Genomic DNA, 27,880 nt, shown 5'->3' with positions numbered 1-27,880 from the left:
GTCTTATTCTTTCCCAAGTGCTTAGTACAGAGTTCTGCACACAGTAAACACTCAACAAATACTATTAACTGATTCGTTGATTGGTATTGTTCAAGAATGGCTAACTGTCTTTTAGTAGTCTGAAAGAATTAAAGCTCCTCCTAAGGTGCTTTGGCATTTTAGGTTTCAGGAGATTTTGTACTTAACCGAATGATATAGAACAGATTGTTCTATATTACGATCTCATCTGAACCAAGCTTGGGGAAAGTAATTGGACTTCCTTACAGAAAATAAAGCTGTGATTACATCTCCTTACCTTAATTCTGCCAATGATGGAAAAAACAGACGAGCTATGTCTGTTTAACTTATTTATAAAATAAAAGGTCAAACTAATATCTCCTTTCTGACTCCTTCCATCCTGTCTGCTGGCACTGGAGTGCTGCTGCGCACCCAATCAATCATATTTATTGGCTCGATCCCTTGAATTTTATATTGGGAGAGTATACTAGAACAGGATAATAGAGTTGGTAGACACTTTCCCTGCCCCCAACAAGCTTATAGTCTAGAGGGGTGACAGACATTAATATAAATAAATTATGGATATGTACATAAGTGCTGTGGACTGATGGAGGGGTGTATAATGGGAACAAATCCAAGATCCAGGGCTTTGCAGAAGGGAGTGGGGGAAGAGGAAATGAGGGCTCAGTCAGAGAAGGCCTCTTGGAAGAGATGTATCTTCAATAAGACTTTGAAGGTAGGGAGAGCAGTTGTCTGTCAGTTATGAAGAGGGAGGACATTCCAGGTCAGAGGCAGGACATGGTCAAGAGATGGGCAGCGAGATAGACGAGACAAGCCAAGTCTGCTCTGGGTCTAAGGGATGTAGCTGAAATTTGGTATATCATGTTCATTTCTCTGAATGATTAGTAATGACGCTTCTATCTTTCATCAGGGCAATATGGCTGGGACAAATGCAGTGTCTGAAACCCTTAAAGACATTTTGAAAAATCTGGTCAGCTCAGTCTCCCCATCAGTGGTTTTGAGTACCAAACCTACAGATGTGAGGGATGTACAGGTAAATCTTGGCCAGGTGGGCTCACTGTCTCCTTTTGGGGTAGGCATTTATCTGTCAGGGGAATTACTCTGTAAAATGATCAGCGGGGTAGCTCTCAAAAAGCTGTGTCCAGGGGAACAGACTATACAGTCCCAGGAAGCCAGCTGGAGTGTGCAGAAACCAGCAACAGGCCCCAGGGTTCCCCAGGACTGTGCCACCTGCAGATGGGTATGTGGTGGCCGGGAAGAGAGACTGGGAGAGAGCTAAGGTGTCTTGAGGTCAGATCTTGGTGAAGGCCAGGTCAAGCCCTCCGAGAAGGGGTCAGTGGGGATGCCAAGCGATATGTAGGGAAGTCAGGCCAGCTGAAAACAGGAGAGCATCCCAAAAGTGGGTAACAAATGATGGGGCCAGGGGCTGAGGGGCCTCAAAGTGTAAGATTACAGCTCTTCTGCTGTGGCATGAGTTGCCAAAACCCACGGTGTGGAGGAGAGTAGTACAACAAATAGACTTTTCTGGAGTTGAAAGCAGCAGACACACCAGACTTTCAGGAAATAGGGCCAATAGTCCAATAGAGATGGGGGAGAGGGTCCAGCAATAGAACAAGCCAAGAACAGACTACTGCTCCACAATACGAGGGTAGATCACTCCGCTTTTGTTTTCTTTCCACAGGCTCCCCACCACACAGCACCCATCCCCCAAGGCACCTGCCCCCCTAAGCCCCCAAGGGCTCATGAACTAAAACTGCGGGTAAAGAACATCCAAGCCAGGCTGCTGGCCGAAGTCAGGACTGCAGGTAGGGAAAACCCAAAGGTTTTTAGAAAATTGAAAATGATCCCGGGCCAGTTGGCATAGAAGCATTGTGGCGAGGCAGGGCACAAAGTGGGAACAACTTCAGGGCTTAAGTTATTGCTAGGGCAGTTCATTTTGTCTGGTCTTCAGAATTCCAATCTATGTGTCCGTTGGAAGGCTTGAACTCAGCAAATGGGACGTTAAGAAAGCCTCTCTGAATGCTGCCAGGAGTGATCCTTGCTGCTCCAGCATTTACATCCTCCCTGGGGTCAAATAAATTCAGCCCGCTACCTTTTGCCTTCTTCCCAGAATAATGCAGCTACCAGCACAGATGAATGTCTTTAAGACTCCATCACTTCCTTTAGCGTTTTTTCATATTGTAAGCTAGAAGTCTGCGTAGCCCTGCAAGAAAAGGAGAGGAGAACAGATGAGGTTTTAGTTCTGTTGGTTTTCCTGTTCCAAGGAAAACGAATGCTGTTAATTTTCTTTTTTTTACAGTGATAAATGTTTTTAATAGACTTAGTTGAAGTTTATATCCTTTTTTTGAAATTGCTACCCTCAGAAAATTCTGTTCTATTCAAGTTTCCTCACCTATCACAATTACGATTATTTTTACCTGCCTCAGAGGGTTGTAATGAGGGCAAGAATGAGATAAGTAATGTGAGAGCACTTGGGAAAGAAGCGCTATACAAAAACCAAGGCATTACATAAGGTAATAGTTAATACTCCCCTTGCTTTTATTTGATTCTCCAAAGGTTTCTACTTTTTCAAGGGCTTCACATTTTCCCAAATCATTAGCTTCTTTGCGGATTGAGAATTATCTCAGATTATCTTCTCCTTGGATAACCCACAAGTATTTCAATTTAAAGAAAATACTGAGACTCCACTGCTGTTTGTTTTAAAGTCATTCAGAAGCATATTCAACACCGGGTACTGCGGTGTCAAAGTATGTAAAATAGTTGGGAGTAAATAGAAAGACAGAGGACTCTTTATTTTTTGAAGCTTAATTTACAGTGCTAATATTATTTTTTGTGGGAGGATCTGGAGAAAATAAGCTATTCTTTGCAAGGCATTCCAAGTGTTTCAAAACTCTAGAAACACCTGTTAACAATATGGCTCATTTTTCATTTGTTATTCCCAAGATTTGCCGCCAAATAGGAAGTCAAGATTTTTCATCCTTTTTTTTAGCCCAGATAATTGTGCTAAAACAATATTCTCTTAAACATTTTTAAATGATCAGCTACTAAAATTCCTAATCAGGGAAATCTTCTTTATGTGAGAACTTTGCTGTTAAGATGGCTTTGAAGGGTTTAACTGAATATGAAACATGGTCTTGCCTACTATTTTAGCTAAGCTTGTACCAATTATGTTGATTCTTTGGTTTGTGCTAGAGCTATTCCATACGTTGGATGTCTGTTGTAATTTAAAACATTTGCTGCTCATTACCTCATTATAGGTAGCATTAACCCAGTGTGCATAACTCAGCTAAATGATCCTCTGCAGAAGTTCTCCAGCTCTGTAGCCAAAAATACCACAAACCTCTCTTGGGATGAGGAGTTCACCTTGTAAGTACATCTCTTTTTAAGGTCCTGCAGGGTCCCCATTGCATTGAAGATCTGCCTTCCACAAAGCAGAGAAGCATCATGGCCTTGTGGAAAGAGCTTGGATGAACTTGTGTATACCACAGTGCTTAGAACAGTGCTTGTCACACAGTGTTTTACAAATACCATAATAATAATACTCTGCCCTGGATTTCCACATCCCAAAACACTTCACAGAAATGTTTGGATCTGAGAGAAATGGAAATGGAAAGGGAGGCATCTTGTTTAGTATCTGAAATCTGTGTTAGTGATGTTCCTAATGGGAAGACGATTTTCAGAATTGATTATTTTTTTGGCATTGGTTGACAGATATTTCTAAAAGTGGAAGGAAATATAGTGCCTTTCACTTAGTAAACACTTAAATACCATTTTGAAAAAAGTCTTAATTAATTTTCAAGCATACTTTGAAATGTACAAATAAAGTGGTTTCTAGAGGAGAGTTAATAATGGAATGTTTTAAAGCAGTTACCGTGTGTCAGGCACTATGCTAAGTGCTAGGGGAACAATACAACAATAGCATTTACTGAGCGCTTTCTCCAGAACTGTACTAAATTCTTGGGAGAGTTCAGTTGTTAGTGGTCACAATCCCTGCCTTCAAGGAGTTTATAACCTGGCTACTACAAGATAAACTGTTCAGATCTGGAAAGATATTTTCAAATAGGGACTGGCTTAATAGGTAGAGCACAGGCCTGGGGGTATGAAAGAAGTGGCTTCTAATCCTGGCTCTGCTGCTTCTCAGCTCTGAGACTTCGGGCAAGTCACTTCACTTCTGTGCCTCATTTACTACATCTGTAAAATGGGGATTAAGACTATAAGCCCAATGCAGGACAGGGACTGTGTCCTACCTGACATCCTTGTCTCTACCCCAGCGCTTGGTACAGTGCCTGGTGCAAAGTAACCACTTAACAAATACAATTAATAAAAAGAAAAAAGTCATGATTCATTGGAGTCAGGTTGCTGAAAGGTTATGCCCTTGCTTTTTTGCAAATGAACAAAGGAGAATCCAGTGTGGGGACCTTGAGAAACTTTTTTTCTCAGTCATATATACTGCATGATTCAGTTGCTAAAGGCTCAGGTTTTCAGGTGAGCAGGAAAAAGAGGTATGAAACACTTCCTTGTTGGCTTTCTGGAAGACATGGTAACTGTTCAGGGAACTTGGCTGGTGAATCACAGTTCTCCAGAGATATCTGTTCTACAGGTGTCTTTGCAGCTCTGTGAATTGTTATTGACAATTAAAATCACCTGCTAAAGGTGGTGTAAATTCTCCTTTACAGTGATTCTTAGATCTGATTTTGATCTGATTCACTTTACACTGTGGCATTGTAGTATTTACTAGTGAAAATAACAGTGTTTGTTTAGTGTTCACTATGTGAAAAGCACAGTACTAAAGTTCTAGGGGAGGTACAGGATACTAAGGTTGGATACAGTCCCTATCCCATATGGAGCTCACAGTCTAAGTAGGAGAGAGAACAGTTTTTTTAATCTCCATTTTATAGATGAGGAAATTGAGGTACAGAGGTCACATACAGCAGGCAAGGATTAGCACCGAGGTCCTCTGACTTTAGAGCCTGTGCTTTTTCAATGGGCCATGCTGCTTAAGCACTTAGTATGTACCAAGTACTGCGCTAAGTTCTGCCACTGGCCACTGGCCTGTGTTGTGACCTTGAGTAATTCACGTAACCTCTTTGTACTTGAATTTCCTTATCTGTTAAATAGGAGTTGATACCAGCTTTCCCTACCTCTTCTAGTATGAGCCCTGGAGGGAAAGGGACTGTATCCTACATGATAATCTCATATCTGCCCCAGTGCTTAGAACTGTGTTTGGTAAATAAATGCAATTAATTAATTACCATAATCACTATTTCCTTATCAATCAATGGTATTTATGGAGCATTTACTGTGTACAGAGGACTGTGTGCAGAGCACACAACAGAATTGGGAGATAGACTCCCTGCGTACAAAGAGCTTACAGTCTGCAGTCTACAGTTTATATTTTTAAGGTATGAGTAATTTTTCATTCTGGTAATAGATGGTTGCGTATTCTCTATGGATAAACATATAAAGCGAGGATTGTTATAGCCTTAAAGGCTGTGTCATGGTTGGTCTTCCTTTACTCAGAAAATTGCACCAGCTAGTCATCTAAAAAGACTAAAGCATTCATGTTGGCAGGCCACAGTGCTAAAATATTGGTAAGCCAATCCTCAAACATGGCTCACTGTTGCTTTGAATGAAGGATTCTGTTTTTGGCAACCTGGTAACTTTTCTTAAGAAGTCAGTCCCGCTGTCCTGACCAGATTCCCTCCAAGTTCCGTTCAAATATCTAAACTTCCCCTTGCAGTGCTGCTTGAATAATAAGGTATTTATTTCCTTTTTCAAACTGCTGCAGTGTTGTATGGCACTGATTGAAGCAATGCTGTGTTTCACCGATGAATGAGGCAAAAACTCAGTAGTTTTCCCATATCAGCATTTGTAAAGATTTGGAGAGGAAAGGAACTTTTAACAGTCACACGCATTCTTGGATTTTGAAGCCATTCAGAACAAGATGGAATTATCTGCTGCTTCATTAAGTCCCATCAGTTTTTAGAGTTGCTTTTTCTTCCAGGACTTGGAAGAAATTGCCTGACTCCACTGTCCCCCCACCCTTCCCCCCGCCATATAATAATTTTAAAGTGAACTCAAATTCAAGATTGAATTCATATTAGGCTTGCTGCCTTCCTTTTAACAAAATATCAGCTTTATCAAGGGAAACTTGAAACGCAAATCAGTTCAAAGGGACAATGAAGGAAGTAACCTGAGGGCTTTTTCCTATGTGAAACTCACAAGGAGCTACCAGGAAGCCTAGGAACAATTCGGAGTTCCCAGTTACAATGCAAAGATTCCATTTGAACCCATTCCAAATGGTCATTATAGTAAGTATCCTAAAAATACATGCATCCATTTTAGCCCGTTTAGAATACATGCATATTTAATTTAAAAGAACTAGAGGAAAGTACTGAATGTAAAACACTGAGAAATGGCTATGGAAGCACAATAGGGCTCGGTCCAGAAAAGAGCCTCTGAGAGGGAAGTCCCTTCCTGAAGCTTTGCTTTGTCAAAGGAACAAATCTCTACTTCCTTAGAGCCGTGGAAATTGGTATGTAACCAAAGCCTGAGGCTAAGTATGGTGCTTTCCATCGTGACATAAAGTTTGTGGCCCCATTTGCTTGACTCTTCCTCCCTAGCCAAGATAATCATGTTAGTGTTCCTTTCTCCAGGAAGATTGGCCATTCCTACTCTAGCATAGATGTAAATGTTTAAACACTATTTGTTTAAGGTCAGCTTAGTGAATTCAGTGGAAGAACGAGAGCGGGGAAGAAATTTTCTTGATACCAGTAGGACAGTATCCAATGTGCTTAATACAGGCCTAGCACATAGTAAGTGCTTAGCAAATGCCATTATTATTGTCATTAAGAGTTAATCCATTCCAGTGTGAAGAGTGAAGGCTGACCATTTTACTCTTTCCACAGTGAATTAAATGCCAAATCAAAGGAGTTACAACTGCATATTTCAGAAGATGGGAAGTCCTCAGAAGGTAAATATTAGCAACTGCTTATTGATGTCCTGGGATATACTTTCAGTAGCTGTTCTGGAAACTGAGGCACAGACTCAGAGTCTCATAGACTAAAATGCTCCCCTCCCATTTCGACTGTGAGACTACTTCCCAAATGCAAGAGAGGGACTGTGCCCAACTGAATTAATGTGTACCTATGCCAGCAAATACAGCTAGGGTGATGGAGCAGAAGCAGGACTTTGCAACTGGATCATTTTCCCCTGAGAATTTTCATGTGGTTTTGTGCTGACACAGTCTTAGCCCTTGGGAATGAGAACTAATTTTCTGTGAAAGGGTGTGCTGTTTGGGTGGAGTTTCCTTGGGTGTCGTCAGTTCGGCACAAGGAGTGAAGTTGACTGATTCAGGATCTCTGTGATCGCTTCTGCCAGTCACCATCGTAACTCACCTCACCCCCACCCTATGGGACAAGAACAACGTGGGCCCCATTAGAAGTTTTAAGGGAGCTCTTCAGTAAATACTCCTGGACTTCTGAACCAAAGTGGTAAAGACTTCATCGTAATCCGGATTCCTGTCCACAACCAAACAACTCTAACCGTGAACAATTAATAGCTCTCACTGTGTATCTTCCGTTTTATTTTAGGTCCGTTCTTTGCTCTGGCAACCATTCCTCTGGATTTGTTCAAGAAACAGCCTTCTGGACCCCAGAGCTTTGCCCTGATCAACGTGTCTGGCGACAAAAGCCCCGTTTTGGGATCGGTCACTGCCGAGGTAGGACATCCGCCCCTTTGGCATGGCCATATTCCCAGTCAAAGGCCTGGAGGGATTGAGCTGCGCATGAACTGCCTGTCACTTCTCCAGATTTAATCTGTTCCTATCTTCCTTAGTGGAAACAAGGAGCGAATCTCAGAATAGGTGTTTGAACTTGTTTTATTTTTCTGACTGCATTTTTCAAAACGTGATAGATAGAGGGCTCCTTCCAGACTCCGGCAGTGTCTCAGGAGCGTATTGGATAGGGCTATTTCGGTCTCTTACATTTCGATATCCTACCCAGTGCTCAAGTTGAACTTTCGAAAGGCCAAAGTGGATCTGGTGATTTTTGTCACTTACCTGCTCTCTGGTCGTGCTGCTGTTCAGGTGTGGTGGGGTATCTGGCTCTCATTTCCCGCCATGGATTAGCATCAGGAGGACTCTTCAGGTCCCTATGTCAAGCTCAGAAACAGGACTCAGACTCCTCCTCCCTTGCAGCTATGGTCTCTTTGTAGGGGGGCTGGCTCAAAGCCAAAATGCAGGAATGCGTAGCAGTGCCCACTGATAACTCTGAGCACTAATTCCACCTCAGTTACGGTCACTTGCCTTCCCGTCTCCCTGCTTTAGACTGTAAATTCACTGTGGGCAGGGAACATGTCTGCCAACTCTGTTTTAGTGTACTCTACCAAGTGCTTAAGTTCAGTGCTCTGCATACAGCTCTCAGTAGTGTTGAATACCTTTGGCTGAACAATTTAACAAATGCCTATTCAAACAACAGTATTTTTTGAACACTTACTGTGTGCAGAGCACTGTATAGAGTGCTTGGGAGAGTACAATAAATCGGAGTTTACAATCTAGAGGGGAACAGAGCATGAGCAGTCTGCTGAGAACAGAGCATGAGTTTACAGTTTAACGGGGTTAGACAGGGCAAACACAAGTACAAAATACCCAGGAAGATATAAAACACCAATGTCTAGTACCAAAAGAAGTAAGAGAATGAACTAAAATCTTTGCACATAATTTCTAGAGACATATTCCTAGTGGTAGCTGGAGTTATAATAGCCACGGGGCTGGCTTAGTGGAAAGAGCACGGGCTTGGGAGTCAGAAGATGTGTTCTGATCCTGGCTCTGCCACCTGTCTGCTGTGTGACCTTGGGCAAGTCACTTAACTTCTCTGTGTCTCAGTTACCTCATCTGTAAACTGGGGATTAAAAGCATGAGCCCCATGTGGGACAACCAGATTATCCTCTATTTACCCCAGTGCTTAGAACAGTGCTTGGCACATAGTAAGCACTTAACAAATACCATAATAATTATTATTATTACTGAACTGGAATATCTTTCCTTCACAAAAGGGTAGTTGTTTTTTCAGGCATTATTCTCAGAGGTGCTATGTAAGAAGTGTATCTTAAAGCTTTTCTTGCTAACAGAAGGCAAGGACTATTGGACAGTCATTGGCCTCTTTCACGCTTACGTACATATCTACAGATCATATCCTATAAATTATTTATATTAATGTCTCTCTCCCCCTTTAGACTGTAAGCTCATTGTGGGTAGGGAATGTGCCTGCCAACTTGATTGTATTGTACTCTCCCAAGTGCTCAGTACAGTGCTCTGCACAAAGTAAGCACTCCGTACCATTGATCCAGCCATACCCACCTGTGGTGGGAATGACACCCTTGTGTCCTCTTCAGTTCCAAGGGTGATATCTGTGGACGTGTGGATATATATGAGGAACTTTTAATGTTAATGGGAGTGATAATAGAAAGATATCTTCCCCAGCAGGGGAGAGTGCTTGAACTTCATAACTACAGAAAGTTATGTGAACATAAAATATAGGTTTGAGGAGGATGTAAATTCAGGGAGAAGTCAATGATGGCTCAGAGGGAAAGTGAGATATAGAACAGAAAGGGGTGTTAAAAAGCAGTAGTGGAGTTAAATAGAATGATGAATGATAGGCTACTTAGAAGGAAAAATTAAGAATATTAGGCATTAAAATGAATGTCACGGCAACCAACACACAACCCTCCCAGCATCCTTTTGCCAGTGTCAGAGATGATTTTGGGAGGATTTATCTATGTATTTATTCATGGTATTTGTTGAGCGCTTACTGTGCACCAGACACTGTAAGCCTTGGAGTAGATACAAGATAATCAGGTTGGACCCAGATCCTGTTCCACTTAGGGTTCAGTCTTAATCTACATTTTACAGATGGGGTAACAGGCACAGAGAAGTTAAGTATCTTGCCTGAAGTCACATAGCAGACAAGTGGCAGAGCTGGAATACCCAGGTCCTCTGACTCCCAATCCTGTGCACTAAGCCAAAACTATTTCTCTGTGTATTTATTAATTTATATTAATGTCTGCTTCCCCCTCTAGACTCTAAGGTCCCCTTGGGCAGGGAACTTGTCTACTAACTCTTTTGTACTATCCCAAGCTCCCTCTAGATTGTAACTTGCTCTGGGCAGGGAAAGTGTTATATTGTACTCTCCCAAGCATTTAGTACAGTGCTCTGCACACAGTAAGCACTCAAGTACAATTGATTGACACAGTGCTATGCACACCATAAGGGCTCAATAAATACCTTTGATTGAATGGACCATTGGTCTGGTCCAGTCTAGCAGTGCTTAGAGTCTCAAATTCATAGTGAAGTAGTTTAAAATGCATGACTTTTCTCCAGTTCTCTTATATAGAACCCAACGAGTCAAAGTCCTGGCAAGGTCCTTTCCCTATTCCTGCTGCAAAAGTAGAAAAGGACCGGACAGTAATGCCCTGTGGAACTGTGGTCACTACTGTAACTGCTGTGAAAACCAAACCACGTGTGGATCTGGGGCGGTCGTCGGCACTGAACTCTGGTGAGTGAAAACGTTCAGGCTCTTTCAGGGTTCCTGACGCTGGAGATAAAGAAAAGCAGGTGAAGTGGCATGGCCTAAGGGACAAAGCTGGGGCCTGGGAGTCAGAGGACCTGAGTTCTGATCCCAGCTCCACCACTTGTCGGCTCTGTGACCTTGGGCAAGTCACTTAAATTCTCCCTGCTTCAGTTACCTCATCCGTAAAATGGGGATTAAGACTGTGAGCCCCATGTGGAACGTGAACTGTGTCCATCCTGATTATCTTGTTATCCACACTTGGGCTTAGTACAGGGCCTGGCACATAGCGCTCAACAAATACCGTTAAGAAAAAATATCCACTCCACATTGCTTAGAAGAGACTTTTAGCTGTTTTTAGGAACTGCCCCCCTGCAGGTGCAAGGTTTCAATCAGTCACCCACTCTCCCCTGAGGACTGCCCCCATCAACACACACACACAACTATCTCCATACAAGAAAATAATGTTGACAGTTAACCCTCTCAAAAATGTTGTTAGCAGTGTCATCAGAGATGATGGAGGTCAGAGGCTTCCTGCCCTCCTCTTTCTCAAAGAAACAAAGCAGTCCCTGTGTTCTGTTAGGCCAACTAATTCTCACACAGTCCAGAGCCATCAAAAGTAACCTGAATCCTCGTGAGGTGGCAAACGAATTGGAGAACTGTAGACCAGGCCTGTACTTCAAGTCCAATCAGACCTGTTTGCAGCAGTTGCCTTTGAGGGGGAAAACTTGAACACTGTTCAAAGTGTTTATGAACGCTATCTCGGCGGCAAATTGAATTGAAAACCTTTGAAACAAGGCTCCTCTAGCTGTTGAGAACTAAGAGCGGCGTGAACACCGGTAACCTGAAATAGGCTACATTCCGATTGCTTTGAATGCCTGAGAGTGTTATATTTGTCAATCTGCCAGTTCTCTGTGGGTTGTGTGATTTTTTTTTAATGTGATATTTGCAAGTCTTAAAGATGCATTTTTGCTATAATCCTTTTCACATTTAGCACAGTTTCAAGCCAGTCCGATAGTAGGGATTATATTCCGGCAGGGGAGCTCAGATCCCAGAGCTTGTGTAACACCACTTCCTTTCCTCTTCTCTCCCATTCCCCACCCTCCACTCTTACTTCACCACTGGGAATTTATTCATTCAATCGTATTTATTGAGCGCTTACAGTGTGCAGAGCACTGTACTGTGTAAGGAGACCAACTAGGCCTGAAGTCAGAGCACCCTGATTTTACATGGTTGTAAAATGAGAATTTTGCCCTAATTGATAACACAAATTATAAACTGAAATCTGCAGATTTTTTTAAATGAAGCTACAAATTCCAATTGAATGCTATTTATAATTAAGCATTTTGTTTGGCAGATTCTCCTGTGAAAACTCCCATTAAAGTGAAGGTGATCGAAAAAGATATATCAGTCCAAGCAATTTCTTGCCACAGTGCTCCAGTCAGTAAAACTTTATCTTCTTCAGATACAGGTAATGAGACTGATTGAGACCATTGTTTACCTTTTGAAACAGCTGAGGAGTTTAATGAGAACTCCCTGACCATAGGGATCTTGTCAGAGAAACAGCGTGGCCTAGACTTCGGGCTTGGGGATCAGAAGGACCTGGGTTCTAATTCCGCCTCCACCACTTGTCTGCTGTGAGAACTTGGGCAAGTCACTTAGCTTCTGTGCCTCAGTTCCTTCATCTGTACAATGGCGATTAAGACTGTGGGACTGTCTGACCCAATTTGCTTGTATCCATCCGAGCGCTTAGTACAGTGCCTGGCACATTGTAAGTGCTTTACAAATACCACAATTATTCTTCTTCTTATTTTAACTCTGTTGTCCTCTCCAAAGCATCTAGTACAATACTCAGTAGACAGCCAGCTCTCAATATTAGTGATGGATTGATTGAGTCTTACAATTTGGTAGTTCTCCATTTATAAGCACATTCATGGTGTAGTGGATAGAGCATGGGTCTGGGAGTCAGAAGGTCCATGGGTTCTAATCCTGGCTTCACCATCTGTCTGCTGAGTGGCCTTGGGCAAGTCACTTCACTTCTCTGTGGCTCAGTTACCTCATCTGTAAAATGGGAATTGAGAATGTGAACCCCAAGTGGGACAGGGACTGTGTCCAACCTGATTTGCTTATATCCACCCCAGCACTCAGTACAGTGCCTGGCCCATACTAAGTGCTTAACAAATACCACAATTATTATTATTAATAAAATCCTACTTTAGTAACCTGCAAATAAAATGCATGTATATTTTGGATTTTGATATCTCTTTACAAATGGTATAATGGTTTCTTAGATTTGTTGCACTTCTCATTTTATTGCTTATCAGATGGAGCTTTTGCTCTGTGCTTTTGTTTATCCCAATATCAGAATACCTTCGTGCTGGGACTCTTTCAAGCTGTCTAACTCCCCGCAACACCACTGCATTTTTTTTTTAGTTAAGACCTTCAGTGTTTTATCTGCAGTTCCACACATGACTGATATTTTCTGTAACACTTCCATGTCTTTTGGAACAGTCATGCTTGTAATTACCTATATTCTGTGTTTACCAAATATCACACAACCGTGCCAGCCAGTTTTCCCCTAAACATGAAATTTTTTTCAAACCCAATTTACATTTACTTCAGTTTCTTCTTCACATAAATTTTAACCCATGTGAATTCTAGTCTTTTGTCCAGGTCCTGTAATAATGTGTCCCAAAACAATGTCATCAGTTAAACTTTTGTACTTTTTTTACATCTTGCAATATTTGTTTTATGGGCGTTTTGAAAAACCTCAGTATGAGCAGAGTACAGTCCAAATGGTAGTTTTGGAAAATAGTGTCTACCGAATTGGCTTCCCAAAGTCTTCCAATGAATCTGTTGGGACCCTAAAGATGCTTCCAGAGAGGAAATGCATTTGGCCCTGCCATTTGACCAAACATTTCATCTCTCCTAGGATGGGGGAAAATGACTTTTTTTAATATATCTATTTAGTTCTTTGGGATCTAAATGCAATCTAAGAGAGCCATCATTTTCCCCTGCTATTACTAAAGAATGTAGCGTGTTTCTTTTTACATTCCTTGGTATTCTAAGTTCCTCTTAAAATTTTTCCCTCAAGTTAATGATACATTCCTTTGAGCACTTATGGCCAAAATTAATCTTCAAACTCAATTTTATAGCTTCCTACCTTTTCTAAGCCTTCAAATACTTCTTGAAATTTGCCCTCAATATATTTACACCACCTTCCTGAGGCAAATTATACAGACATTAAACATGTTTGTAATTCCCAAATTTCCAGCAATAAATTGTACAATTGCCTTCTTATTTCAAAACTTGAACTGATATGTTGCAAGAATCCACAAATGGAATATTGTTTCCAGATCTGAATACCATCCCCCAAATCTCTGGACTCCTAGCTTATAAATCCTCTCACCAGATTCTGAGCAGGTAAAACTGCTAAACTGTGGGACAATTTCTTTTCCTACTGAATGCTGCAACCTCCTGAAGACCCTCTTTTAGATTTTAGTCCACTAAATTGTTCCTTTCTGGAACAAGTCAAATTTCTGAAGAAATGGGGATTTCTAGGCATAAATACTGTCCACCGCAGATTTTTTTAAATGCATTGCTAGGATCTGTTAGTTCTGCAGCTCCCCAATACAGCCTGGTTTTGCTTCACTCCTGGCACCGTATAGCTTGTGTATCTCAAAGATTTTACTCTTTGCATATGAATCTCCCCCAAGCCCTCCTCCCTGTTCTGCTTATTTCTGCTCTCTTTGTTCTGCTGCCACTGTTTTGGCTTCTGGGACCTTCAGAACGCTTAGTGATCTACCGTACTGTCCTAATGGGGAAGGTAGATCACTATTGTAACTTCCACCTGTCTTATTCTCCATTAGGTATGTTGTGTTTTGGGCCCCAACCTCATCCCCATCCTGGTCCGCATGCCTGTGTCTGTACTGACTCTGCCCCCTTCTGGCCATGCCAGTTTTCTCTGACCCTCTCTTCACTCCCTGAGTTTGACTTGAATTTGTATCGTTAATTTTGGAGAGCAGTGTAGAAGGCATAATCATAATAATGGTATTTGTTCAGCGCTTACTATGTGCTGTGCACTGTTCTTAGCACTGGTAATCAGGTTGGCCCATGTGGGGCCCAGTCTTAATCCCCATTGTACAGATGAGGTAATTGAGGCACAGAGAAGTTAAGTGACTTGCTCACAGCTGAAAAGTGGCGGAGCCCGGGTTAGAAGCCACGTCCTCTGACTCCCAAGCCCATGCTCTTTCCGCTAAGCCACACTGCTTCTCGGGTGATGGGGGCCACCACTCCCACAGCGAATTGAGCTAAGACTCCCAGGTTTACTCATCCCAGGTCTCTGAAGAGATCTGAAACTTTTCAGTCAGGGCTGAAATAACCTATAGTGGTAGCTTTTTGCCCTGTTTACCAAATCCTATTTTCCCTTTCCACAGAGCTTTTGGTATTGAATGGTTCCGATCCAGTGGCCGAAGTAGCTATTCGACAGCTGAGTGAATCTTCAAAGCTGAAACTCAAGTCTCCCAGGAAGAAGAGCACTCTTATCATATCAGGGGTGTCAAAGGTGAATTTGGACAATCATCCTTATTTAATGCTTTGTGTTTGTGTATCTGTGTTTGTGGTTATAAGCTTGTCTCAGTCTCTCGGTGACATTTTACATGTGTGAAAATTCCCATGCTTCTTTTTTCTCCCTACTTCCTCTGTAGAAACTGAGATAGACACTTGATCATGTTACAGTAAGCCCCTATTACAAATATTCAAACCCTACTCCCTACCCACACCTATCAGTTAGCCAATTAATCAGTGTTGTTAATGAATTTGTGAAATCTCCCCCTCCAAGCAAATGGAAACTTAGAAAAATTGATGATAAATGATAAAATTAATGAACAGGAAAGCAATTTGACCTAGTGGCAAGAGCATGGGCCTGGGAATCAGAGCACCTAGTTTCTAATCCCGGCTCCTCCACATGCCTGCTCTGTGACCTTGGGCAAGTCACCTAACTCCTGTGCTCCAGTTACCTCACCTTTAAAATGGGGATTAACTATCTGTCCTCCCTCCTACTTAGTCTGTAAAGCCCCTTGTGGGATAGGGAAGGTCTGATCTGATTCACTTATGGCTACCCCAGTGTTTAGACATTGCTTGAAACAGAGAAAGTGCTTAACAAATACCACAGTTAATTTAATTAATTAATGAACACAGTCTCCCACCAAACCTTCTCCTCTTTCCCTTGCCCATTTCTGCCTCCCAAATGTCCCTTTACCCCTACTTCCTCCTGAATGATTGCTCTTTGTGGTTTTGGCAGACCTCATTAACTCAGGACAGTGAAGCTGCATTGATGCTGGACTATGCGGCCACAATGGACAGCCCAGGCCAACAGGAAGCCCCTTTTCCTCACGGGGAGGCTGTGGCCATTGACCCTGCCGATGAAAAACTGTCGACCCATACTCTACCTGCCCTGGATCCCCAGGGAAATGAACTCAGTGACTGGGAGTCGGAGAAGGACATCCCATCTGGGGAGTGGAACAGTAATATCCAGTCAGACCAGGATGTTGAAGAGATGTCTGGAAGTTCGTTAAGTGTCTCTGAGCCAGGAGTTCTAAAGAAACCCAAAGGTACCATCTTCCTCTTCCCCCTTGGCTCTCTTGGCTACTTTCATACAGATTTGCCTCTACACATTTCTCCACTGTAGTTCCTCTAACCCCCATTCTCTATTCCAGTTTTCTTCCTCCGCTCCTTCTGTTGACTTTTGCCTAATTAGAACTACAAGGAGTTGTCCAAACCAGATATCTGAGCATCATAGAAGTCTGGCAGGTTAAAATGACCAGTAATATAACCATAAGTGGTGGCAGCACACTTTGTGAAGAAATGGAGTTCATGAACTTCAGAATTATGAATCTTGATTGGGGTGCTGACACATTACTGGATTTGCTGAGGTGCGAGTTCCCATGGCAAAAACCTTAATAAGGAACATCCCCCAAAATAATAATGATAATAGTATTGGAATTAGGTGCTCACTATGTGCCAATCACTGTACTAAGCACTGGGGTGGGTACAAGACAATCAGGTCAGACACAGTCCCGGTCTCACATGGAGCTCACAGTCTAATTAGGAGGGAGAACAGGTTTTGAATCCCGATTGTACAAAAGAGAAAACTGAGGCCCATAGGAGTTGTGATCTGGCCAAGGTCATAAAGCAGGCAAGTGGCAGAACTGGGAGTAGAATTCAGGTCCTCTAACTCCCAGGACAGTGTTTTTTCCACTGAGCCGTGTTTCTCCCAAATGCAATCGTGGTGCCACTTCCTTAGGGCTTTTCATTCAAGACCATCCCTGTTCTGTATGATAATTCCCGAGGGCACTTTGAGTCGGGAATGGTAAGTATGCCTTGGAGATGCAGAAATGGAGGGGAAGAGAACTTGGTCCTAGCTTGCTGAGCCCAGACCTGGGGTCCTGGCTTCTACTTCACACATCCCAGGCAGCCCCTCCTTTTCGTGGAAAATTGCTTCCTTTGCATTTCAATGTTAGGATTCGTCTCACTTCCAGTATCCGGTACAACTTGGTAAGCCACATTCTGCTGTTTCTCTCTCTTTCCTTCCTTTTTCTGGCTCCCCGTATGCCCTCTTGAGTGTTCATCCACTCGTTCCTGTTGCATTAGGCCCATGCTTACAATGCTTCAGTTCTTATTATCCTTTCCACTTTCTGGTTTTTATCATCCTGTCTTCTTCCCTGCAATACCAGTGTTTGGGAGAAAAAAAAAGTGGTCGTTATCTTTTGGTGTGTATTTATGTGTGTGAAACAAAAACTAACCCACTTGCTGCTCTTTTGAGGGATCGACTGCCTTGCCCAGAGTATGTATCTGGCCCTGGAACATGAATTTGGGGGACCTGCTTCAGCTGGTTTCCCCTCACCCCACCTGTACTGCTCCCCTATCTCTCTCTCTCTCTCTAGCAAATTGTTCTATTTGAGATAAGCTTTGGATTCACCCTCTTATGAGCCATGTCAGGGTGTGGTATTCGGAGCCCTCACCCATCTGGCCCCAGGCTGGTACATGCAGTGGGCTGAAGGGCCAGAGGACAGAAGACTCTCTGGGAGTGCATGGGATAAGAAGGTGCACTGTCACCCTGACCTCTGCCTAGCTGCCAAAAAGCCTCTGCGTATCCCGCTCCCTCCCCTCTTTGCCCCCAACCATCTTAGCTTGAAACCAAACTTACACTTTCCCGACCTGGCTGTGGTCGGCCCCTCCTTTGCTTGTTCTGAAAATGCCAGAGACTTGCATGGGGATGGAGCCCATCGTCTTCATGGTCCTTGGTTTTGACAGTTTGCTCTTCTCTTTGTGTTTTTGCATTGTTGCTTCTGTTAGCAGCTGTCTGTTTGGGTCTTTTTCTTGAAATGGCAAGTGGATGAACAGCTCCATAAAAGGCTTGAGTGGCTATATCGACTGGCCAGCAGGAAGTGCTTATGGAACTTGGTTTCAGCATGTGGTAGCCTCTCCCATTCTACAGACTTGTCTCCTGGAATGCATCTTTTTTCCTGCTTAAACATAGAGCGTTTCATGCTGCATAGAATAGAGGGTTAGGAGAGAACATATTTGGCAGGGGTTTTTTTTTTCTTTAGAATACATTCATTCCAGTGATAGTTGATTAATCCAATTGCAAACTCTCCACATAAATGGATAGTTTCCATACTAGATCATGATATTGCAGAGTCTGATAGAGTTTTAAACATTTATTGAGTTTACAGTAAGCTTCATAAGCTTTCTGATGGCAGAGATCATGTTTATCAGCAAGGATTTAGTACAGTGCACACAGTAAGCGCTCAGAAAGTACCACTGATTGATTGAGCGCTCACCATGGGCTGTGTGCTCAACAACTTAGGGTTATCTCACCCAACAGTCTTATATTCTTAGCAAAATGTGAAGAACTGAATCTTTCTCTGAAGGATTCAGTGTGGCTCTCACCTGGATTCAAAGACTGCATTTTGATTGATTAACTAGGAATTTTGAAGGCTGCACTAAAGTGCTTGGGGTTCCATAAAACACTGTCGGGAACCTTCCTAGTTACAAAATAAAACCATTCTCCCTCGGTTTTGTGAGTCCTAGTTGATTAATAACTAGTATATATTACGCTCTTACCGGCTGCATTGTACCATACTAAACACTTGGGAGAGTATCATAAAATTAGCATATATGATACCTGCTCCCAAATTTTATAATCTACAGTGACACACTGAAGTTACTGTGGGAAAGCTATTGCCAAAATTTAAGGTTTTTTTTGGTTTGGTTTTGAAAAAGTATTGGCAAAGTTTTTTTTCCCTTGCTCCCCCTGCTCCACCAAAAAAAAAAAAACCTTTTTGCCAGATGTTCTAAAGAAAGACTTCATGTATGTAAATGTAAATCGTTCAAAAACTCATACTGTCTTTCAGTCTTGTTTTGCTCTTGCAGAGTTTGTTTTCTTTTACCTCTTATTACTTCTCTGATTCCATCTTTTTTACCCATTTCCTTTGTTAACTTAGAGGACTGCTATACCAACCAGAATTAATTACCTACACAGTAAGTTTCTTTCTTTCATCTTTTCCTCTTATAACAAAGTGTAGCCTTTTTGGGAGCAAAACACACATCCATTGTAAAGAGCTTAAAGTTGCTGTCTGCCACCACCTCAAAAAGCCCATCAATCCATCAGTAGAATATACTGAGAACTTTCTGTGTGCAAAGCACTGTGCTAAGCACTTGGGACAGTACATCAGAGTTGATATGCCCATTCCCTGTTTGTTTGTGTTCTTTGGTACTTGTTAAGTGCTTACTATATGTCAAATACTGTTCTAAGTGCTGGGGTGGGTACAAGTTAATTTGGTCAGACACAGTCTCTGTCCCCCATGGGGGTTTACAGTCTAAAGTAGAAGCTTAGTCCTCAAGGAGCTTACAGTCTATAGGAGAAGACAGACATATAAATAAATTACAGATTACATAAATGCTTGTGGGGCTGAGGGTGGGTGAGCTCTTTTCCTTTCTCTCTCTGTATTCCTCTTCCCTGCTTCCCTCCTTTTTCTTCCAGGCTTCCTTACTGGTACCAAAAAAATCCTTAAAATATTGCTTTATTTGCAAGGCCTCATGTAGATTATTTCACATGGTAAGTGCTTGGTATTTGTTGGGTACTTACTATGTTCCAAGCACTGAGCTAAGTGCTGGGCAGAGACAGTCAGCTCAGATGCAGGCCCTGTCCCACATACAGCTCACAGTCTAAAAGTGGGAGAGGGAGAACAAGGAAGAAATTGAGGCACAGAGAAGTTAACTGGCTTGTCCAAGGTCACACAGGAGGCAAGTGCTGGTGCTGGGTTTAGAAGCCAGTTCTCCTGATTCCCGGTCTTGTGCCCTTTCCATCAGGACACACCGCTTCTCAGCGAGACCAATGCTGTTATTTCACCTTCCACTAAGAACCAGAAAAAAATGTTGTGAAATGGGTAATGGTGGTCTGTTAGCTATTCCTGATCAGTCTCCCTTAGGAATCCGTTCTACCATTTGTGTGAGAAATCCAGTAGGAAAAGAAGACACGCAGACCCCAGCCAATAGCTGTTGGTGGTCAAGTTCAGATAGAAAACGTGTCACCTGGATTCCATGCACCCTGCCAGGCTTACTCATGCGTGATGTGACTGACATAGCAACTGAGCATAAGAAACAAAATCAATTTCTGTTGAGGATGTGGGCACTCTTCTGCTTGTGGTAGAAAATGAGCCGGGAGTGGGACCAGGTTAAGGCGCTAGAGTGGAAACAGGAAGCACTCGGTAAATACCCCTGATTGATGGACAAAGTGTCCCTGTTCGCTCAGGAGGGAAATTTTAGGTCACATAGACTGTAGCAAGGTCAGAAGTGGTTATGAAAAGCACTTTGGCAAGAAATGGTGGATAGGGGGAGCGGTCTTTGCTGGGTTAGAAAGGGAACAAGAGCAGAGAACTAATATGCAAAATCATGCTCTGGAACTCTTTGGTGGAAAATAGTTCAGAGTCCAATTTCAGGTCCCCAACTGAGAGAGGGGAAGTGCATCAGAGAGCCAGTAAGAAAAAGGACCCTAAGTTGCCGTTTCTTTAAACACAGAAAGGAAGAAGTCCTTGTGGTTGTCCTTTCTGCAAGGGAAGTTGAGTCCTCCAGTGCGTATTTCAATACTAACATTCATTTGACATAATAAATGTGGTATTTGTTAATCACTTAACTATGGGCTAAGCACTGGGTAGATGCAAGATAATCAGATCAGTCTCATAGTCCTTCTCCTGTATGGGGCTCACAGTCTAAGAGGAAAGGGAGAACAGGTATTTGATACCTATTTCGCAGATGAGGAAACAGAACACAGAGAAATGACTTGCTCATGGTCACGCATCGGGCACCCTCAGTCCTGTGCTCTTTCCAGGCTGCGCTTCTTCTAGGCTTCCTGACTTAGCAGTTTTTGCTGTTGGAAGTTGGGCAGGTTAAAATTGATAATTTTATCCTTTTTGACGATCTTATCTTTTCACGTGACCTAAAGGCAGAGATTATGAAAAGTTTAATTGGTCTCATCTGGATAGAGATGATTGTTTTGGATTTTTAAGATACATTTTCTAAGTATGGTTGGGTGGCTTGAAAGCATTTTGAAAAATTAGTCACCTCTGCCTGTTCCCTTTGCTGTTTATTTGCTTTTTCATCTGATCTGGTACTCCCATTCTGACCAGGAACTTGCTGGGTAATCCACAAAGGTTGGCACATTTCTCAGAAGGCAGAGAACAGAAACCACCAGAGAGAGCCTGCTTTATGGATTGTAACAACAAATGGCTGTGCCTGCTCCCAAAGTGTTTTTTTGGCTTCTCCAATCTAAAATATTGCTATGTTACCAGAAATTCAGTCCTACTGCAAAATCTAGCTCTTTGGTCCTAATCTTTTTAGCTTCAATTGGGAGACATTGTGGCCTGCTGGACAGACCACAGGTCTGGGAGGCAGAGGACCTGGGCTGCAGTCGTTGCTCTGTGACCTTGGGCAAGTCATTGTCAGGCTGCCAGACAGTTAAAGTGATGTCAAAGAATGTCACCATGAGTTCTACATGTACCCAAAACAGCAACCAGGTCAGTCTGGAACAATCCCAGGGGTTAAAGGCTAGGTTTACCCCATGAAGATTTGGATGGTGAGGAATTTTCAGTTGGAAAAATCCTTTCCCTAAAATGCATCTTGCCTCATGAAAAACCCAGTCAAACTGTATGTACCCCTTTCTTCTCCCCACTTGTCTAAGTCTGAACCAGTGGTAAGAAGTAAAATAGTTTTATGTGGGAATCTCAACTATTTTTGGGGATGAAGCCAAAAATTTCTCTATCCCCGTTTTAGAGGTCTTTGGATCGGAATTTCTGTGGTTTCCCACCTCTGTTTTCATGTTCCTTTCTCCAGTGTCCCCATTTGTCTGAGATACCTCAAAAGATCCTCTTGAAAAATCAATTCCTATTCTTTTCTGAAGTGGTGATCTTAATAAGTGAACCAGCTCTATCCTATTAAGACTTCCCTTACTTCAGTACCTTTTGATTATAAAATGATTCATAGAAGAGCCCTTGAGCCAATCTAATCCATTTCCCTCCTTCTCACCTAACTTATTTCAGACAGGTGACCTATTCCTTCTGTATTATTCCTTTGCATTTGCTGAAGTATGTCAAATACATTTTACCCTTAGGTCTGTAGTGATATGTCACTTTTGTTCCAAATCTCCACTGGTAGGGAAGAAGAGTGGTTGGAAGGGGATGGGCATAGAGGCATATATATTTTCTATGTAAACTCATTTTGGGGTCTCCTTTTATTTGCAAGTTTCTAATATCTGTACTTCATAAAGCCACAAAGCCCATATATGGACTGGTTTTGGGGTGTGGCTTGCTCCTTATTAAAAATGTCTACTGAAGCCAGTCAGCCCACATGTGGCATGGACAATGAAAATACAAGGTCTCTGTCCATTAGTGGCCACTAAACTATAGAACTTGCACAAACTGGTGATGACAAATACAATGAGTCTCTGTCTCATTAAAATTGTATTTAAAGAAAAAAACAGAACTTCCTCAGTAGAGCACAGGGAGGAACCATTGATATGAAAAATGGCCATTTTATGTGGGATAATCATGCTACCACCCTGCCTGAGGCTCATTTCAGAGATTCTTGGTTTCCATGTTATTTGTCTGCTTTCCAGGGTTTCTGGAATACCCTTGTCCTTGGGCAGTTCAAGTTTCAACTGTAGTCTCTTTTTCATTCATTCATTCAGTCGTATTTATTGAGCACTTACAGTGTGCTGAGCACCGGATTAGTACAATACAGCAATAAAGAGAGACAATCCCTGCCCACAATAGACTCACAGTCTCTGCATCATACTAAAGGAGTAGTAACTAATATGAGCACCCCAAGTTGGTAAAGGGTGTTTTCATTAACACGAACCAAAGTAAATGCAAAATAAAGAGCTCAGTCCCCTGGTCCAACTAAATCCATTTTATTCTTCTTCCCCCCACCCCCCACCATCCTTTTCTGTTTCAGGTGGAATGTTAAGGAAGGGGGCGAAACTCTTCTTCCGACGGCGACATCATCAGAAGGATCCCGGGATGAGTCAGTCCCACAATGACCTTGTATTCCTCCAGCAGCCAAATGAGGCGCAAAGAAAGGGAGCGACGCTATCCCGGATTTTGAATAGGAAGATACTTTCCAAGCACAGGAGCAAGAGTAAATTGAACGGCACTTCTGTGGATCCCAGTACATAAAGCCCAGTGCTGCTGACTACTTGAACTTGCACGTCAACTGACCAGCTGTTTACAAGGCAACACTAGAAGATGTGAACGTACAATTCGACAGGCATTAATGTAACCCACTAATGTGGTGATCCAGGAGTAATAAACTGCCTAATGGGCTAACTTTGCTTTCCAAAACCATAGTCTTCAAAAAAGAAGACAGACCAGAGCTCAAAACAGGGTTTGGCATGGACTTTTTGAAGATAATGTCCAAAAAGCCTGGAGGCCAACAATGTTCAATGAGAACTTATTCCCTACCAAAAATTTAATTTTGTGATCGTGATGGAGCAAAGAGGGGTTTGATTTTTTTTTTTAAGCTAAGGATATAATCTTACTGTATCTAATCTGATTTTGAAGAGTCAGCATTGACCCAAATGTAAACTCTGAGAAGTGCTGCGTGTTAGATATCTGGACCCTAACATAAGGAGGTGGCAGGTCTCTGGGGCTATGCATTTCTGCCCTGTTGGAATTGGTTTATCATATGGGAGAGGGAGAGGTGGGGAGAGAGAGAGAGACCTTTAGTGAAGAAAAAAAGGGGCTGATAAAAAGATGTCCAGAAACAATAAAAATGGGAATATAGATTGGCGATTTGATATAGTAGGCAAAATGTAGAAGGAGATTTGCCTTTGATATTAGCCATAACTTAAACTTGATAAATTATGCAATTACTTAATACTCTATGCATATAGGATACTAAACATCTTTTTCTAGGTTTACTTTGAGCCTACTTGCAAATGAAAAGCATTTAAGAGTTCTTAGTATTTTTACATTTTTCTCTACTGTATCAAAAGCTATACTGCCAATGCAGTAGTTAAATTCACATAGAATACTTGTCAAGCCAATGTCCTAACAAGTCTATCATAATTGAAGCTACGAGCAATAATACATATTTAATTCAGCATGTTATCCCTATGTAGGTAACTCTTCATTAGCCCATAGTTCATTTGCCAGACATTACCAAAAGCCACAAACTGAGTAGTTTGGAGAACACTTAACATCATTTTGTCTCACAGATAATAGCCTTTTAAAAAAAAATCATTTTGGTAAAAATTAAAATTTTCACTTCTGTCCATGAATTTCTGGTATCTCCTCTCAAACTCCAGCTTTGATGTTGAGAACACTTTAGTGGATTTAAATTTTTTTTCCAGAGCTAGTGAGTATCTTGTAATCAGGACCCAGAATTTCAATATTTACAAATATTTTGTAGCCTAGATGCCTATCTCTTAGTATTTTTAAATTTCTTTTTTTAATCTAACTTTATTTAAAATACGCCTAGAGGTTAAAAAAACACCATACAGTTCTTCTATTGACATGTTCAGTAAAGACAAATGACCAGAGTTTTAAGTTAAAGGATTGTGACTGTTTAGTATGGTTCTGATATCTTTCTCAATAATTAAAAAGACATTACTGGGAAATATTTTTTTTTTAATTAAATCAAGTACTTGAGTTAGAAAAGATGAGCTCTGGGGTACCACCAAATACACTTAGTTAAAATGGGCTTCTGGTCCATACCCATCTTCTATATTCCATAAATAACCAGAGGAAAGAGCAAGAGAAGGGTATCGATTAGCAGAAATTTTCTATGAACAAATAAAAATTGTAGCTAATTTTTTATAACAAATATTCTGCATTTTTGAAAAATATATATTTATGAAAATATTGGGTTCACTACCTTGTCACTCTACAGTATCCTCCAAGACACCGTACCCTAAATCAACCTAAGACACTACAGATGTCTCATGATAAATTATAATGCATAAGGATCCCTCACTGGGAAATCGGCCATTTCCGACCTCCCCCCACCACCAAGTGAGAAGTTAGGATTCAGTACTTATTTCTTTGCTTTATTGTATCCTCGCTACCAACATATCTTCTAAACTGCCATTAACTGGTATGAGAGAGAACTTGAATCAGAAAAGGTAAATTAAACCAAATGATCCTTTAAGAATCAACAGCTAATATTTGAACACCAAAGACAATTTTAGCCAAAATTTTACATCTTGCCTTTCAAGCCTTAACGTGGGATCCCGAAACACTCTAGAGTGAAAGCACATCAGATTGAGTTTTGGAGGATAGGCTTTTGGCTTTTATTTTCTAGGTATTAAAATGAAAATAATTAAGTTGTCTATATGCAGGGCTTATTGGTCCTAAGGAATCTCAAGGGTCAGATAAATTGCTTGAGTTGTAGTACGCACACCGTATTTGCCAACATGTGCACAAAGCCAATTCCCACATCGGGGTCATATCCAGTTGATAGACATCTAAAATGTGGAGTAAAAACATACTTTGCATTCAAAATTGACTGGGCACCTTCCCTACTTCTTTTGCACCTCTTTGCTACTGTGTTATTATCCTTCACAAATAACTACTTCTTATTTTTTCCTGACTTTTTTTGTACTACTAACAATTTCAGGAGCTACTGAATGCCCCTTGTGCTGCCCTGATTTTTCATCCTACTTGTTAGCCTGTACGTACCACATTCCATTAGGCTCAGAAGGGTGTTTGTATAAATGGTTAGCACTTGAGGTATTCCCAAAGTATCCTGCTATTTTTTTTTTTTTGGAACCCTACTGAAAGTCCCTTCCCCCCGCCCACTTGACTTAAAAGAAGTTTTGAACTATGTTTTTCCAACACCCATCTCCCCCTATAATGTTTTAGACCGAGTCCCATGACAAACGGGAACTGTGTCCAAGCTGAGTACTCTTGAATTTATCCCAGCACTTAGCACAGCGCTTGGCACATAGCAAGCTCTTAATAAGTAACATCATTATGTGAGATGCTTCCTTTAATGTTGAGTCCTGGAGCCACTTTGGTTTACGTTTTGGGGAATCATCCGAAAGATTCTCTGTGTGCAGGATGACAGGGCTCCCATATTGATACTGTGAATATTTGTCTACATCGAGTCGTTACCCTATTAGGAGATTTGCTGTCTCTGGAGGGGTTTGTGTGTATGTATAGTTGAAGCTAAGTTGGAAATGGGATTATACATCAAAACTTTAAATACTAATCGATCACATTTTTTCATGTGCTTCTCTTGGCTTTGTAAGCCTTTTTGAAGAGGCTTAAAAGAATTTTTTGGGTTCTAGGAATTAGTCAAGCATTGTATTTGTGTTCTTCCCATAATGTTTCCATCCTTGTGTATCCAAAGGGAGTGTGGTGCGCACATGTTTTAATGGGCTGATAACCCTGTTGTGTAATGTTTACTTTGTTTAATGTCTTTCTCTTGGAGGGGGAGGAGGACACATTGTCCTCAGAACAGTTTCACTGAGTTGGTGATCTACTGATGCAGAAAGATGTTAAAGGAATACCCTATCTCACTGCTTAAAGTGAAGATTTTTACAGGGCTTAGATGGGGCAGCTGATTGGAGATGGGTTGTAGAGCACGGCATCGTACACATCAGTCCCAACTCAAACCCAGTCCGTTCGAAGTGACAGAAAGCATTCTTGTGATCGTCACTTGTAAAATGGCTGGCTCTTGATTTATTTGGTTTCAACAGGTGCTCACTTCCCACTTTGTGTAAGCACCTCATCTGAACTGGTTTTGGACTCATAATTTGCCTCTAATTCCTCTGGGAATGAAGGGTCTGAGTTTTTCAGTTAGGCCTATACAGTGGCTGAAACCCTGGTCTCATTGGCTTCTCCCTCATCTTGCTCAAAAAGAGTGGGTTTATGTTTTTCAAAGTCATATGGAGTTAGATGGTTAAGAGATGAAGATGACAGGAAACGATGACTGCAAGCTGAACATCTTTAAATCTGAGCTAGAACTATTAGCACCCAGCCAGTGCTGAGACCTCCAAACCAACCAGGGTATTAGAGTGACCGACAGGGCCATTCCAGATTTTTTTTTGCAAAGAAAACTCAGGTTACCTTCATTTAATTTTTCTCCACTTTTCTGCTCAAGTGGAAGGGGGAGAGGGGAGATACTAATAATGTGGTAGGACTGTTCCATATGGTGGCATGACTCCTAATGCATTCAGGAACATACCACTGATAGGTTTATTAGCCTGTGGCTTTTTCCAGGTCACTTCCACAACCTTCCAAGTTTGCTGAGAGTGTGCAATGGCTTGATAATCAAGTTTTGAGAAAACTTGTCTACTGATTGTAATCCTCTACAGCACTTTTATTCACAGCCGTTCACTAAATTGGGTGCAGTTACGATCTGCATGGATTTACTAGTATAAATATGGATGGGAAGCATGAAAGAGCTTTTTAATAAAAGTATACATGAAATCTTAACCACTCCTCTCTTCATTTGATGGATTCTGTACACCGAGATTCTCTTTTCGATTCAGGCAATGTACTTTAAATGAATTGATTCCCTTAGGCTTCAAGGATTGTAATACATAACACTTTATGCCCTGACTATGATGCCTCTCTAAGAGGAAGAACTTGATCCTAGTCAGGATAAAAGGTTAAAGGAAAAGACTTATGTTCTGTTTTGATTTTTGTTTTTTTTAATCTTGGCCCATCAATGAAACTGTTGTTCATAGGTTTGAATTTGCCCTGAGTGGGGTGTGAATGCTGATCTAAAAATAC

At 41.7% G+C, this 27,880-nt stretch overlaps 1 protein-coding gene across 2 annotated transcripts in view; it reads left to right on the top strand.

The window, feature by feature from the left end:
* The window catches only part of C2CD2 (C2 calcium dependent domain containing 2), a 50,695-nt gene extending 23,115 nt beyond the window's left edge, over window positions 1–27,580 (top strand). Inside the window, exons 6-16 of one of the 2 annotated variants that reach the window (XM_029083406.2) lie at window positions 929–1,051; window positions 1,700–1,823; window positions 3,276–3,384; window positions 6,927–6,991; window positions 7,611–7,738; window positions 10,397–10,571; window positions 11,941–12,054; window positions 15,020–15,147; window positions 15,886–16,195; window positions 19,091–19,127; window positions 23,097–23,182. In XM_029083406.2, coding sequence (XP_028939239.1) covers window positions 929–1,051; window positions 1,700–1,823; window positions 3,276–3,384; window positions 6,927–6,991; window positions 7,611–7,738; window positions 10,397–10,571; window positions 11,941–12,054; window positions 15,020–15,147; window positions 15,886–16,195; window positions 19,091–19,116 — 1,302 coding nt within the window. In that variant the 3' untranslated portion in view covers window positions 19,117–19,127; window positions 23,097–23,182. Of the gene's footprint in view, window positions 1–928; window positions 1,052–1,699; window positions 1,824–3,275; window positions 3,385–6,926; window positions 6,992–7,610; window positions 7,739–10,396; window positions 10,572–11,940; window positions 12,055–15,019; window positions 15,148–15,885; window positions 16,196–19,090; window positions 19,128–23,096 lie in introns of both variants that reach the window. The other variant, XM_001511343.5, reaches the window with a different exon arrangement.
* Window positions 27,581–27,880: the final 300 nt, after the last annotated feature.

Source organism: Ornithorhynchus anatinus, chromosome 18 (genome assembly GCF_004115215.2).
Source record: "Ornithorhynchus anatinus isolate Pmale09 chromosome 18, mOrnAna1.pri.v4, whole genome shotgun sequence".
NCBI lineage: Eukaryota > Metazoa > Chordata > Mammalia > Monotremata > Ornithorhynchidae > Ornithorhynchus > Ornithorhynchus anatinus.
This window is presented reverse-complemented; position numbering and strand designations above follow the sequence as displayed.